This window comes from Ischnura elegans, chromosome 1, assembly GCF_921293095.1.
Source record: "Ischnura elegans chromosome 1, ioIscEleg1.1, whole genome shotgun sequence".
Lineage (NCBI taxonomy): Eukaryota > Metazoa > Arthropoda > Insecta > Odonata > Coenagrionidae > Ischnura > Ischnura elegans.
Window position 1 is genome coordinate 52,561,280 of NC_060246.1, and position 15,046 is coordinate 52,576,325.

Sequence of the window (15,046 nt, forward strand, 5' to 3'; positions counted from 1 at the left end):
GGTTGATTTTTACAAAGATTTATGCAAAATCACTCTTTAATAAGTTGAAATCAGTATATGATTTGATGCTGTTTCAAAGAATTTGGTACTCAGAAAATATAGTTCAGGAGACATTCAAATGAAGGGAGGATCTTCGCATCAAAACAAGTGGATAGCTTTACGGGTAATTGACCATTTCCTTCCGTATCTCTAAGATCAAAGGGGTTATGTATTCCTAGTAGTTATAATAATTTTTTCTTATAATATCATGTTTTCTTTCAGCGTGGTAGCTTAAGTATTCCCCCATTGGTCTCCTAACTAACAGTACATACTATATTCCTTATCTTCAAATTGAATATATGGAGAATAGCATGTGCATAAGCACTCTAATATGAGTACACTCTATCACCAAATTCTATCATTCACGAAAGAGAATCTTCGAATGGTTTTTTTGGATTTAAAACTAGTTATTAAGAATACTTTAAGCAAGCAAAAAATTGTACTATCAAATTTATTAAAAATGACTGATAATAAATAAGTTTTCTGTACTTTTAGGTGGTACGCAAAAATTATCTCCAACAAGTCAAGTTTCCCTCCATAGACCTGTTCTAACACTACTAAATACAGAAATCTTCACCGATTGATCTCATCAAATAGGTTAACAGTAGGGGAAAAAGACTATTTTTGACCAACTTTATTCATCTATCCTATACCTAACTGTAAGTTTCACCCCTAGAATGTTATGTCTTGATTTAAAAAGTATAGTTAGTGAATTTTAAATACATCAAAATACCACAGAGGCAATATATACTAAATATTTTCTAAAAATTTGAATAATGCTCCTCGAGATGGGTGGTTGACACATTTTGCGATTTCAGATTATATTCCTTAAAAAAATATCATTCATAAGTCACATTTATGGTTCAGATATCTACTCGCTACGTGAAATACGGCGAAAAAAGTGGCTGCATATATACTTGCTGTTACCCAATGTAGAGTCAGTGGGCCATCGACCCACACGTTATGATGAGGGGGGGGGGATTACTTAAAAAAAAAGTTCAGTAGACTAGTCAGATCAATAGAGAAGAGTAATTACTATTATAGGTTACAAAGATTGAGCGTAATATCAATTATTTTCAATGTAGTATCTTCAAGGTTTATTTAAAATCATGCTCACATTCGTATGTGATGTGCCTGAAATGGGTTTTAAATCCATAGCCTTCCTTTGATAACTTTCTCAAAAGGTGTCTATTTCCTACAAGTAGAGCCATTAGTTATGGTGGATGAAGTTTCTATTATTTTACAATATATTTCCATTGATCAACAACAAATTTGTTCAAATTGTTATTCTCGAACAAAAATTTTCTTCCTTGGCGTTGAATTTTAATATTTGCCCACTAACCAAAAGGTCGTGAGTCCAGTTGCAGGTTTTTCATCATCTAGGGCATAGCTTTTCGTGAATATCCATTTTGATAAATTTTAAAGATGACTTACTCCTTTAATTCTGTCTTGTCAATTATAAATATTGTCATATCAAGCACGAATTTGATTTATAGTTATTTCTTACACAGCCCACATAAAATATTTCTGGAGACTGCTGCAAGAAAAACTCACCACTGAGAGATGAAATCCGGCCCGATGGAGTAGATGGGCGCCGTCCTGTTGGCTGAATCCGTCTCGTTGCCCTCGTGGCTGCCCGTCGCCTCGCCCTCGAAGTCCACCGACACGGCCGCCGCCCGCCCGCCGTCCTCCACCGAATCATCCTCCTCATCATCCTCGTCCTCCTCCCAGAAATCCATCGCCTCAACCACCACGTCACCGTCTGGAGCCGAACCCATGTTATTCCCCGCCCTAAGCCTTCTTCCGACGGGGAACCCTGTTTCTCCTGGGCTGCTTTAACCGTACCCCTCCAAAGCACCGGGGAAGGAGCCTCTTTGCCCTTCTCCTAGGGTGACTTAGCCTCCTCCTCTACCACCCTCTCCTATCTTCTCAGCTTTTCCGTCGATCCGGCGTCATTTCTGCCTAATCTCGTCCCCTTGGTGCTGGCTCTGGACGATGGTACGTCCGCGGCGAAGTTTACGGTGATTCTCGCCGCCGGTGATACCGACGGACCCGCAGAGAAATCTGTGCCACTCAGCGAATCCGTCCCTACACCTGCGACAGAACACCTATGAATATATAAACACACCGCAGATTTCTATAGCTAGAATGGCGATGGTTCCCTTAGTGACCGGAAGAATAATCAATGTGAAGTTGGCGCGGTCGATCAGCTATGCCGTCAATGTAGCCGATGGAATTATTCTTTCTTCCTGCACGTCCTAGTGAATTGTATTAGATGTTTTTGAGAAAGATTGACGTGAGCTAATTCCAGCAGAATCGTGTGGGTTGAGGAGGGGAGGCTGCGGTCGGCGGAGAAGGCGCTTTTCTCCGCGGAGACTTCAACGGCCGAGGGAGGTCCATCTCCACCATCAGGGTCGGAGGGCCGCTCCTCCCGCCCCGCTCCCCGTCATCTGCGCCCCTAGTAACCCTTGAGAAGTGTCTCCCACCCACTAAAACCTCGCCTCTCTCACCTTGTACGATATTCCCCTGCTGTTTAGTTATCTATTGTGTAATCCAGTGGCCGCCACTCGAATAGTCCTCGTTAGTTTGGCCTTCCAAAGGTATTCCAAATTTTGCAGTTGTTCACCTGAAAAGAGAATTGATCCTCTTTAGTGCTCTGTGTACCAAAATGAGAATAAAGTTTATTATTCATTATGGAGAGGAAATGCTTGTAGAGAATAATTCAGGCTGTTGCTTTTTTCAGTTAGCAGAAATAGTACTAAGTATAGATCAGGATAGGAAAATGGTATTGAATTGGTATATCGAGTAAATTATTACTTAATATAAAAAACCCGGTGTGTCAGTATGACTGATTTTAAGTGGGGCGGAAATTGATAATCAAGATTTCCATAGTATTTTATATAAAAATCTTTAGGCAATTCCTCTATGTGAATATAATGACTTCAAAATTACTCCAGAAATAATGATTCAATCATGGTCATTACTTGGACGTTTGTAATGAAGTGAATAAATGTCACTGGGTTGTGACTTTTTATAAAGATTACTTACGTTTAAGTATCGTAGATTAAGAAGGGGATCTTAACAGTGCTGCTGAAATTAATTCGGATAATAAATTGATATATAGCTTAATAATTGATAGAAAAAATTGCAAAAGTACCAATAAAGTGGTATTTGAATGATAAAATATCCCAGGGTATACCTTTCCTGGAAAAATTGCCGCTATTAGACGAGGCATTCAATACATACATAGTTATTTTATCATTGAGATTTATGAATGATAGATTGTTATTAATGTCTGGAATGTTAATTTAGATTTTTTAACTTTTTTGACGGAAAATATTGTGCAACAGTGTGATATTTGGGAAATGTGAAGTACGACATGGATTAGAAAGACGTCACACCTATGCTATAACACTAATTCTAGTGATTATCATTTGAATTATGCACTATCACCGTGGAAGGTTTAGCATGCAAGAGAAAAAATCCCATTGCCCTTTATGTTGCAGAATAAATGAATTAGTAGTAAAAATCACAGTTCTTAAACATGCACAATTCTTAAAGAATATCAATTTGCAAAAACTTGAAAGTTTCATTCCTTTGAATGAAATTTCTTGAATTCAAAAATCCTCTTAAGATAATATAATATGCTCTATCACTAATTTGTGAACTCAATAAAATTATTGCTCTAGGACCTTTCTCTAAAGTTCCTTAACGGGATCGCAAAGAATAAGTAAATCTCTTTTTGATCACAGTACACTTCACGATGCGAAGAAATAATATGAGCTAGTAATTAGCAAATATGCTCGTTAGAACTGATTTAAATTATAATTTATGTATTTACTTGGTATTATGTGTAAATTAAATGTTTGTTTTCATTAGGACCTCCAAGTATACGAGTTCTCGTATGCATTATTTAACGCGTAGATAATCACTGTAAAAAAACGACTACGCATCGATCGGCCCGAGTGCAAAGAAAAAGGCAGACGAGGGAGAAAATGAGTGCAGAGGGGAAGAAGGCGGAGCAGGGCATGCGATTCAATCGTGATAATGAGGAGTCGTTGTTCCTTGTAGAAAGGGTTCGCCGTGGAGAGAATGGAGGGCGACACTGGGGATGGAGTCGGGGGTGACAAAGACGCCACCCATGGGGGGATGGTTGGATGGAGGGGCGGCGACGGCGGGGGTTAGAAGGGAGAGGCGATGTGGCCAGCGGTGACTCGCATCAACAGCTGAAGAACGTCATCTTTAATGTGGGCGTGTTGAGGCTATCACCGTAAACACCAGCAGAACGAGTGGCCAATCTTTTCTAGATCATTGCAGTTGGATCAAATAAAATATGCAACAGAGAAGTCTTTTCAACACATAATTACATTGATTGATTAAACTTGGTAACCCGTGCGAAAATTTCGCAATTTCACGCTGTCAGGAAATAAGTATGTTAAGGAAACGGTGTAATTGGGTTTTTAATAGAGAATAAGGTGTATAATTCATATTGGTTCATATTGGCTTACTATCTGTTTTGCAAGGATCCCTAATAATGTTACCATGAATATTGGTGGTTTGGAAAGTTTTCCTGCATCTGATGTATTGTGTTATAAAACTATTCCAATGAATAATTTTCAATCTTATCAAAAGGAACATTGTACCACTGTTTCTTCAAATGTATTAACATCTAAGAGGTGTATGGAATTTAAACCTGAAGATCGTTTAATTGTATTTTGTAAAAGTAATTTGACCCCCGATTCTGCTTCCATTGGTGTTTTTGGTGATGTACAATTTTATGTTAAAGGTTTATAAATAGTTTATTATACCATGCGCATAGCGTGTTGTCATTTTTTAATGCGCCTAGCGCCATCTTGGATTGTCTGGACTTAGAAAAATTTTCAGTCGTATGCTCCCTAGAATAACTTAGGAGCGTACGGAATTAAGACACTTACGGCCGTATTCATAGATTTCCGCTAAAACACGCTAGTAGGGCGACTAACTTAGTCGGCTACTAAGACCTTTTAGTCGCCAACTAAGATATGATATTCATGGATTGTATTACGTGAGCTACTAACTTAGTATGCTACTAGCCAGCTCGGCAGCCGATACTCGGTAGCGATTTGGGTTCAACCCGCTAGGCTACGCTTGACAACACTGCATCTGACTCCTCCGCGGCGCGGAGAATTCGTAACACTATCAAACAAAAGAAATTGATTCAGCAAAATGCATTGAAATTTTTACTTCATAATGGATAATTCGATGTGATATCGCATCTCAGACATATTTTTTGATTGCTGTACACAAAAATTATGCAATACCTTTGGGAAAGGGTAGATTTATGAGTAATACTTTTGCAAGCATTTGTATGTTTGAGATGCAGTTATCGCTTTACAAACGGCCGTATATTTATTGATCATATACATTGCGTATTGTTTGCACTTCCGATATTTGTTTCCATTAGTGTATGCGTGATTAGTATGGAAAACATAACTAGCAACGTCAGTACTATACATATCTGTATTCGGAAAGCAGAAATACACCTCAATGTCGGAGTAGAAACGAAAACTTTTGCAATGCAGAAATGAAACGTTAAGAAAATAACGTTGAGATAAATGTGTGAATGATACACATTTATTACGTTACAAACACCTACGTGCGAGCAATTAGTAACATATGTTTGCAACTCCTAAAATGTCAGTCAAGGAAACAACAATCTGCTTCGCTACATTTAAAAATTTCAAATATTGACAGCGTGCGGAAATATACGGCATATACTTTACTAGAGGTGGTTAATGTAAAAAACAAAGCATAATTAACGTAACTTGTTTTACTTATTTATTGCTTATCATATCACAAATAGCACTACAACGCACAAAACATTTCACTTCACATTTCACGAGCTGTCTTTATGACACTTACAATCCGTACATTCTGAATCAACTGGTTCAATGAAAAGCTTGACTCATACTTAATTTAAACACTATAACGTAGCTCTAGTAAACAATGATAATCAGTTCTAATCAGATCTAATCACTCTGCACACACCAAAAGAATTTGCACTCGTTGACGTTCGAAAGAATTCTTCACATCTCACTTCCCACGCATCACTAATGATTTAGAATCAGTTGGTGTTATTTCACATTACCATTACGTAGACAATGAAATAAATAGGCTGATACAAATTTTTAAACCAGAAATGGTAACATCAACAAACTTCCAATCTCACTCTCCACTATCACTCGTACCGTAACCAAAACAAAAACAATAGCGCAACGAAATACGCGGAATGTAAACACTGCCGAAAGCTCACGATAAAGTTACTAGAATAAGTAATATAATCAAACACAAATTAAAAGCGCACAAACGAATGAAAATTTATAATCGCTTGCTGTATCCCTAAAGAACAACTGCTTCAAATATGAAACACATCCCCTTCGCATCAGCTAGTAGATATCTTTGATCGAAATGGTTAAACCAGTATGAAAGAAATAAATAATTTTGTCGAAGCTCATACACTCACAAATCACTTCAATTGTCGCTTCACTCTTTACTTCATCGTCTATATGTAATCAATTCACTTAGGGGCGCATTGAATGTACAAATTGTGTTCACTTACACTAGAGGCACAAGTTCACTGCAAGTCGTAGCTTCCTCGCAGCTACGAAAAACTTTCAATTCCTGTCAACAATTACACTACGTACGTTGCCTGCCTTACTTGAAGAATGGATTCTCGTCTTCCATTTTGGCACAAATGCATAAAAACTCTATAACAGTATACAAAGAAAACCGGAGTTCGGTCATCCACAACGGTCCGCCATATTTAGTAGCTCCCTTAGACAAGGCCGGAGGGCGACTAAGAACCGGCTACTAAGATAGTAGCATACTAAGCTTAGTAGCCCTTACTAACGATCTATGAATACCATTTTGCTAGTATGCTACTACTTAGAACGCTACTTAGGCGTTAGTAGCTTACTAAGGAAACTATGAATACGGCCGTTAGAATATTTTTCAAGTCTCGTTTTGAGTTAAAGTCCAGAATCCCATGTAATTTCCCTATGGTGACGTCAGTATCATACGGTTCTTTCTTTATACTCGAGGTTGCATTTAACGTTCCTTACGCACGATGTCTCATTCCTCGAGCGAGTAATCCACATAGAAAAATCGAAACTCATTAGTCAAACTAATAGACAAGTAGTGAAATTTGAGATTGAGATTGTATTTTCGTCAGAAACCGGTGATTCAACACTTAAAAATATACCTCATTTATTACTGTAGGTGCTGCATTAACGGAGCATACACGGAATGACAGAAAAATACCTTTCTGTAATAATATATATGATGAATTCCTTAAAGATGCAAGTCCAGTCCTCCTGAACCATTGCCTCACCAGAAGCTACTTGTATAAACAACAAAAAAGGTAATAATTTTTTGCGTTAATTGCATTGACTCTCTCCTATTTCCGTTGATTATAGTGTTTAGTATTCTCACTTGGTATTTTGGAGGTATTTGAATGGATTGATGAAGTGGCTAAAGTGCATGGTTTGATCCATTTTGAGTTTCTATCCATGGACCCTGGGTTCAACGGTAGTGGTGGGCATTTTCATTATAAACTCATATCCAATCCAACTCACCACTTATATTCGTCACGCGAAGGGAATTTAAATCAGAGTACGCTGACTTGCTGTAAGCACATTGGATCTTGGTGCCTTTTGCAACGTTCCTTAGCATTGGTATGGTCCTACATCGGCGCTTTCTATGAAATGAAGCTTGATTTTCGTTGGCTTGTTTTTCTAATGCTCTAGCTCATGCGAATGGTTACTTACTAGTTAATAAAACTCCTTCAAACTCCAGCATTTGCTGCTTGTATCGGAGAAAAATTATTTATTTAAAAAGTAAATGCTTAGGAAACTTACCTCCCCACCGTTTTTTTCATTACCTTCATCGGTGTCGAAAATTATCAAACTGTCGGTCACTTCCGTAACTCAAAAATGCCAGTTTTATGCACGACTTTATTACAACTTTCTACCACATAGGTGAGTAGAATATAAATATTTACAATCATTCAGATTTAAGTTAAAATAATTTTATGAAATTCATATTTTTGGCCTGAACGAGTTTTAATAATAGATATAAAAAAACCGTAAAAGAAATGCCAATTTTGTTTCTACGACTTGTTGTTTTATGTTATTAAATTTAATGTTATAATTCACGGTTAAGATTCTTTTTCATCCAAATTAGATGAGAATCGGGTATATTAAGTAAAAAAAGTTTCAAAACCACATTAGCCCTCATGCATTGAGTTTTTTAAGTTTTCAGTCCATGGAGTGAAATTGATAAAACTCATTCTTCATAACAGTAATCAGTTTTTATCAAAGATATTCTCCCTTTAATATGTGACTGCTTCCATTATTTTAATTATTTCTTAGAGCGAATTTCTGTTCCCGTGTTAGTCCGCGGATAAGTCATGTGGGCGAGGATTATTCGATGCACTTTACTGGAAGCCCACTGTCTCCGTTCTTATATTTCATGGTACTACCTTGTCGGCGTTTTTCTAACGACATATTTCCTCTTTAATCAGACCCGACTCCATGTTGACATCCTTCTTCACGCACATACACTCTCAGCGGCGGCGGCGGGTCACATAGTGAGTTAACAAAACCGATTCCGACCGCAGCGTTCGCTTTATATCTTGGAGAAAAAATAAATAAATATATATTTAGTGAACAGAACTGATGGAGGGATGGATGGAAAGGGAGAGCAAAGGGTCGGTGGATATCCATGGAAAAGGGACGGGGAGAGGGGGAAAAGTCGGTCGGTCGGAAAACGAGCGAGTCGTGGAGGAGAGGGAGGTGGAAGTGTGGAGGGTGGGGAGATGGAGAGGGGATTGGGAGAGAGGGGCGGCAGAGGGAGGGGTGGACGGAGGGTAAACAAGGGGAAGGAGGAGAGAGGGCGGGGATTGGTAAATTCGAGCCATTCGCCAAATTCCACATGAATGGTCTCCCTCCGTGTTGTAGCACAGGCAGAAGGCTTGTAACGGAAGTTTTGCGACTTTTCCAGGCTTAAATGCGACCTTAGGAGCTAGATAAAGGAGTGTCTGCGTGGAAATTTGTGTATTAACAACATTCCTTGAAGTTTTACGCTCACTATTTTCCTAAGCAACAGGCTTGCGGTCTCCTGTGATTACCTGTTACTGTTTTGGGCAATGGCAAATGGGGGGAGGGGGGAAGTCATCCCCACCATCCCAATAGTATCTGGAAAAATTTAAACTGTGGAAATCTTCAAGGCAGCTCTCATAAAAAAAATATTTCGCCAGATAAACAATTTAACTTTTAAAATAATTGTTTGGTTTCTAAAGACCACTTGTCTACGCATATCAGACCTCAGTCGTACTATCCCTGATTACCGCTTATCTCTGCAGCAAAACCGGGCTTGAGTACAGTGAATGGTGTTCATGGCCTGAAACAAAGTTACGAGTGAGTGATCGCAAGAATTTTATGACACATTTACTATCTGTGATGATTGGGTAATGAAATATTTATTAGTCTTCTTTTACCTTGACGCTGTCATTAGAGTGGTAGTTTTGAGTGTGAGTATGGAGCAAATATTTTCACTTTTGTGGTAGAATCTGGGGTTCGAAGAATACTTTCATTAGCTTCGAAAATAAACAGAATAAGGTAATATTTATGATGATGGAATTTTTAACTCTTGGTTTTTTGAGTTGTATTAACCGATGTCTTTATTTAAATAAATAAAAGATGGTAGCACTTTTCCACAAACATTTTTTACTGCTTACAACGCGTTTCGGCTCACTGAGCCATCATCTGGTACTGGTCTTGTACTTGTACTGATCTTTTATTTATCATCAATTGAAGCCTGAATCTGTTGAACGATTTGTTTATGTTTGATGTTATAAAATAGTAAGCTTGGAAGATAAAACACCAGTAAGTGAAATGCTCTCGCCAGAATATTAGGTTCAGAAGCTGATTTTGAAGCAGATATTTACTTAAAGTGATTTTATAAATTACATGATTATGGGCAACATGTTCAATCATCAGGATATAATCAGTCCTTATTGTACCGAAACAAATTGAAAGTTCGCTTACTACAGTTAGTTAACATGTGTGATCGTAAAAATTCATCAACTACGTATTTTACTTGATAGATTCGTAATAAAGAGCAACAATTGTAGCTATAAATGAATCAAGAAGCGTAACACGAGGAATTATTTGTTCGTCACACTTGATTGTTCACTTCCGACTAATAACTTTTGAGAGATTACGGGGTCTCTAGCGGTGTCCATCTGCCTATGAGAATAGCAGCTTTGAAAGCCATAAGCAGCAAGATACAGGGGTAGATTAACGTGCCGGGGTCCCCCTAATCCCTCAGTGACATCTAGAAAAATTGAAAATATGTCAATATTCAAGGTGGCCTCCAACGAAAGTCTTTATTTCTCAAATTTAACCGTCAATGTTTAAAAGAAATTGATAGATTTATAAAAGTCACTTCTCTACGCATATTAGGCCTCTGAAGTATTATTGTTTAGAGATACTGCATGCCTTTCAAGGCTTCGCGGGAAGTAATTAATTAACCCAAATCCATGACCTTTTGTAAGAGAACCCGGAATCTCTCATACCGCATAGACATCACATAATAACAGGCATGCGTGGCCTACTTCGCCTCGGAAACTTATTCACGAATTATATAATTGAAAACTTTGCAAATCTTTAGATGCTTTATTGTTCCCATCAAAATTTGCGTGAAAAGTTTCCCGTCTTTAAGTATTGGCGAGCCTATCTAATCATCAGTAGTGAAGCAACGAGATTATGTTCTTCGTATCAAACTTCATGAATCCCTTTTCTCCGATCACACACCCTCGCGGAAAGACTTCTTCCCTCAGATTCCTGCGGAAGTGTCGGACCAAAATGTCTGGCCGTTCCCTTGGACGCCATTAAGCACCCACCTTTGCTGCGGATGTTTTACGATGATGCATGTGCTGAAACGAGCGGACGCTGAGCCCTTGGAGTGGGGATACTGGGAGAGAGCGAAGAGGGCCCGGAGGGAAAGGAGGAGTTGTCCCCATCCGGAAGTCTATCGTGCAGTCACTAAAGAGGCCATGTGATAGGGGTGAGGGGGAAGGGGAGGCGGAAGGGACCAAGGGGAGAGGAGGAGGGCGAGGGATGGGCGAAGATAGACGCATAAATATATTAACACGCGGCCGTAACTGGAGATGTGAGATGGCCGGGGTCTTCGCGGAAGGTCCCACCCTCCCCTTCATGGCTCGCCGGGCAGAGAGCCTTATCGCGCCCTGGGGCGGCCGACTCGTTTCCGAAACTCACACCATCCCCAGTCCCCACGACCCGAAAATCCTGGTAACTACTACCATGGCCAGATATATGCTCCAGGGGCTACATTAGGGCTTGCGGGTTGCATACACTGATGTTTTGTTATCAATTCGCACACATCAGGAAACCATACATTTCATTGAATCAGATATACATTTCGTTTGCATGGTGCTGAAAGTTAAATTTATCATTAAACCATAAACTAATATAACGACATTCAGCAGCCTTGAGGATGAGCCCCGAGTCGAAGCTTGTAACGTTGGCTAAATTGTATTGTTTGACCCGGTGGGAATCCCGAGAAGAGTTTGCCTAAATTCATTGTTGTTTATAGATAGGCTCTATGAAATGTCGAAAAATAATGTTAAAATTGCTAAAAATAAAGTCGAAAAAGGTGGCCCAGAGAAAGAACAGAGTGACTCTGAGCTAGAGGTCTACTGAGGTGATGTATTGCAGGTAATCGCAGCAAGGGAAATAATTTCGGGGGTTCAATGAGCCCTCCAAAGCCCTTATTGTCATCGCCATGTTTTCGTTTGAGCGGAGGCTAGGGGCAAGGGTGTGAGAGAGCTGATTTCTGGCCTATGCGCATCCGACCACAATTTAAAACACTAATTCACGTGACCTTTCCTCACTCCTTCACTACTCCGTGATAAGGAATACAGTTAAATGTCTGATTATATCGAAAGCTTCCCTTTTATGCAGAGGCTTTTTGCTGATTTAAAAAAAATTTCATTTCTCTTTTGAATTTTTATCTATTTCCTTGTTTGCCTTGGAACTAGTAGCCGAAGTTATGACGCCGCAACGTTTCATCATGGCTGGGTACATATTAGTTATTTACATTGGAGTTTGATATATTATAACGGATTTTTAATACCCGAATAAATTTGTTTATCATTGATATAGCATAACAGTTTTATAAAAAAATTGAGGGAAAAAATATTGAAAGTTTTCGGGTAGTAATGATAAAATGTGTGTTTACTTATTGTGCTACTTATTTTGTTTTTATTTCAGGTCATTCAAACAACTCTTGGTAAATGTTGATTTATTCATCAAATATCGTAGTTGTTAGATAGGTAATGTGGATTTGACTCATCAAATTTATCATGCTTGGCTCTTTTTTAAGGAATATTAACAGATTGCTTTCATTTTTCCGCCCTCTTTCTCCTCTCTCTTTAACTTCCTCTTTTCTCATAGCCTCCCTAGGATATTTCATCACATCCTTTCACTTTTTTTTTAAGTAGGCCAGTTTCCACATTAGTTGGCACTCTTCACATAGTGCGGAAACGCTTTTTGGTGATTAAATATAATGTAAAAACTTTAGAGGTTAAAATAGATTACTGTCGAAAATTTCATTTGCACTAATTCAAAAAGAAAATGCAAAGTGATGTAGAAGATAGGTAGGTATCCGCAAATTATAATCTGGGTGCACCGCCGTTTATCTTCTTGGACCAAAAATATTTTTGCAACAGACTGAGAGCAACATCCATCAACATAAAATCATTTGTAAAGAAAGATTTTTCTTGCATAAATGCATATTTTTGAAATTTTGGAAAATTTTTGCGATAAAGAATGCTAACGAATGCGATTATGACTTTTAGCGAATTATGTTAGCTTTTAGCACTCTCTATTTCAGCACGCCTTCGTACAAATCCTCGAAAATGAAGCGTCGCAAGAAGAAGAATTGCCCCCTTTCCTTATTTTATGTGAAATAGTGCTCGGCCGTGACTTAGGTTAGGATGAGATTCCAAGCAAATATTGAAAATGAGCAATTATTGGGCAAACATATACTATGTCTTACAAAAATTCTACTGAACTTTGGGCTATGTAATTTTGGAAGCAGTTATACCGGGTGTTTATATGAATATCAGGGTTTGAACGCTTTATAATATTTATTATATTATACTTACAGCTGTAAATTATGTGTCAAATGAAAGAGCAACTCAAACAGTTTTGTTTTTTAGCAACAATGTTTGAAACAAAAAACACACAACACTTTCTGTTCACTAGTCGCCATCTTTGCTACTACCGCTTTCTAGCGGATCGCGGCGGAAACATTTCACGCACATGCGCATTGTTGCTAAAAAAAAAAATGTTTGAGTTGCTCTTTCATTTGACATATAATTTATAACTATAAATATAATATTAAAAATATTATAAAGCGTTAAAATCCTGATATTCATTTATAAACACCCTATAAATGAGAAATAGAAATTAATTGTTTTTTTACGATACATAATTCTAATCTCGAGATTTTTTAATTTATTTAAAGTGCATATCCCTTTTATATAACGCCCGTACTATCCTTATCGCATTAATTAATTGAATCTCAATTATCAATTAATTTACTTGAAATTCAATCGTGTTTGGATTAAAGCAAACCTATTCAATCTTTCTATTTTGACACCCACGCGACAGTAGAAGTGGCATCCCGTGGACCAAGCCATCTCTCCTTTCCATGGTGCTTTTGGCCTTCCATCCACCCATCCCAACCCTGTGTGCCTCAGGGGCTTTCTTCCGAGATACCACTAGGTCCCACTTCACTTCCTCTCCTTCCTTCACCTCATCACGAGACGAGATGGGAGCGACAGAGGGTGGTGGGATGGGGGGAGAGGGGCGGGAGGGATATCATGCTGCACTTAGTGGAGAGGGGATGGGAGAGATCTCGCTGCTGATGACCATTATTGCTGTTTGCTGCTCGAGCGGTTGAAACTACTAACCCCTGACTCCTTGCGCGAGGAAATCACTTGAACCAGAACGAAGATGCTCCCGTTTATGGCAACTGGGCGTTTCGCAATTTCCTCCGTCTCAGACTCCACCTCTTTCGGGATTTCTCTTTTTTTCTCAAGTGTCTATCCCCTTGATATAACGCCCTTCCTTTCCTTCTCATTTTTATAGCCTGGATTTAATATCGTCATATTAGAGACAAGCATTATATCTTATAGCATGTCTAACCAACTATGGCTTACATGACTTGGAAATAGTAATAAAAATATACTTCATTCGTGTTCCAGGTTTTAGGCATGATTGCGACTGAAATGAACTTTTTTTATGCCAGCTTATGCTTCTCTCACTTCGTTATCAGCAGCAGTAAATAGGCATTTTCGTTTTTTAGGTTCACAGTTTAAAATATTCGATCGTAGTTGGGCGAAGTGTAAGATAATTTTTTAACGCGAGACGGGAAAGAAAATTATAACAATACCAGAAGATTACAAACCATAAGCATTGAGAAAGTTTGATGAGATTTGATGAGATGTTCATTATGCCACTAAACATGTTTTTCCAATCGTATACATAAATCCGCTCTATTGTTCACGATGTAATAATTAACTCTGAACTTACCTTGGTCCTCGTGTCATATCTCGTAAGCATAAGTTCGTAAGCCTTCTTTCACCGGGACTATTTTTCTCACGAACCGTTATTTGCTGACTTTACATTGTGAACCACCAAAGCTTCGTGGTATCACAAGTATTTTGCAAAAAATAAAAAATAAAACGCTCTAACCATGATAAAATAGCAAACTAGCACAGAGAAAAACAGCTGCCGGGGCGAAATACTCTCGAATGTCAATACTCAGTGTTTAATTACATAAAGTTGCTCAACACCCCATAACCCCATAACAGATGCCTCTCATTATGGCGGAGTGATCCCCGTTAAATTAATCCAAATGGCGGGCCCCAAATGTGGGT

The 15,046-nt window shown here is 38.5% G+C and overlaps 1 protein-coding gene across 1 annotated transcript in view; it reads right to left on the reverse strand.

The window, feature by feature from the left end:
* Positions 1-15,046, reverse strand: part of LOC124160578 — a 360,597-nt gene that overhangs the window by 152,378 nt on the left and 193,173 nt on the right. The window contains exon 3 of the mRNA XM_046536463.1: positions 1,594-2,665. Within this exon, the coding sequence (XP_046392419.1) occupies positions 1,594-1,817 (224 nt within the window). The 5' untranslated portion in view covers positions 1,818-2,665. The remainder of the gene's footprint in view (positions 1-1,593; positions 2,666-15,046) is intronic.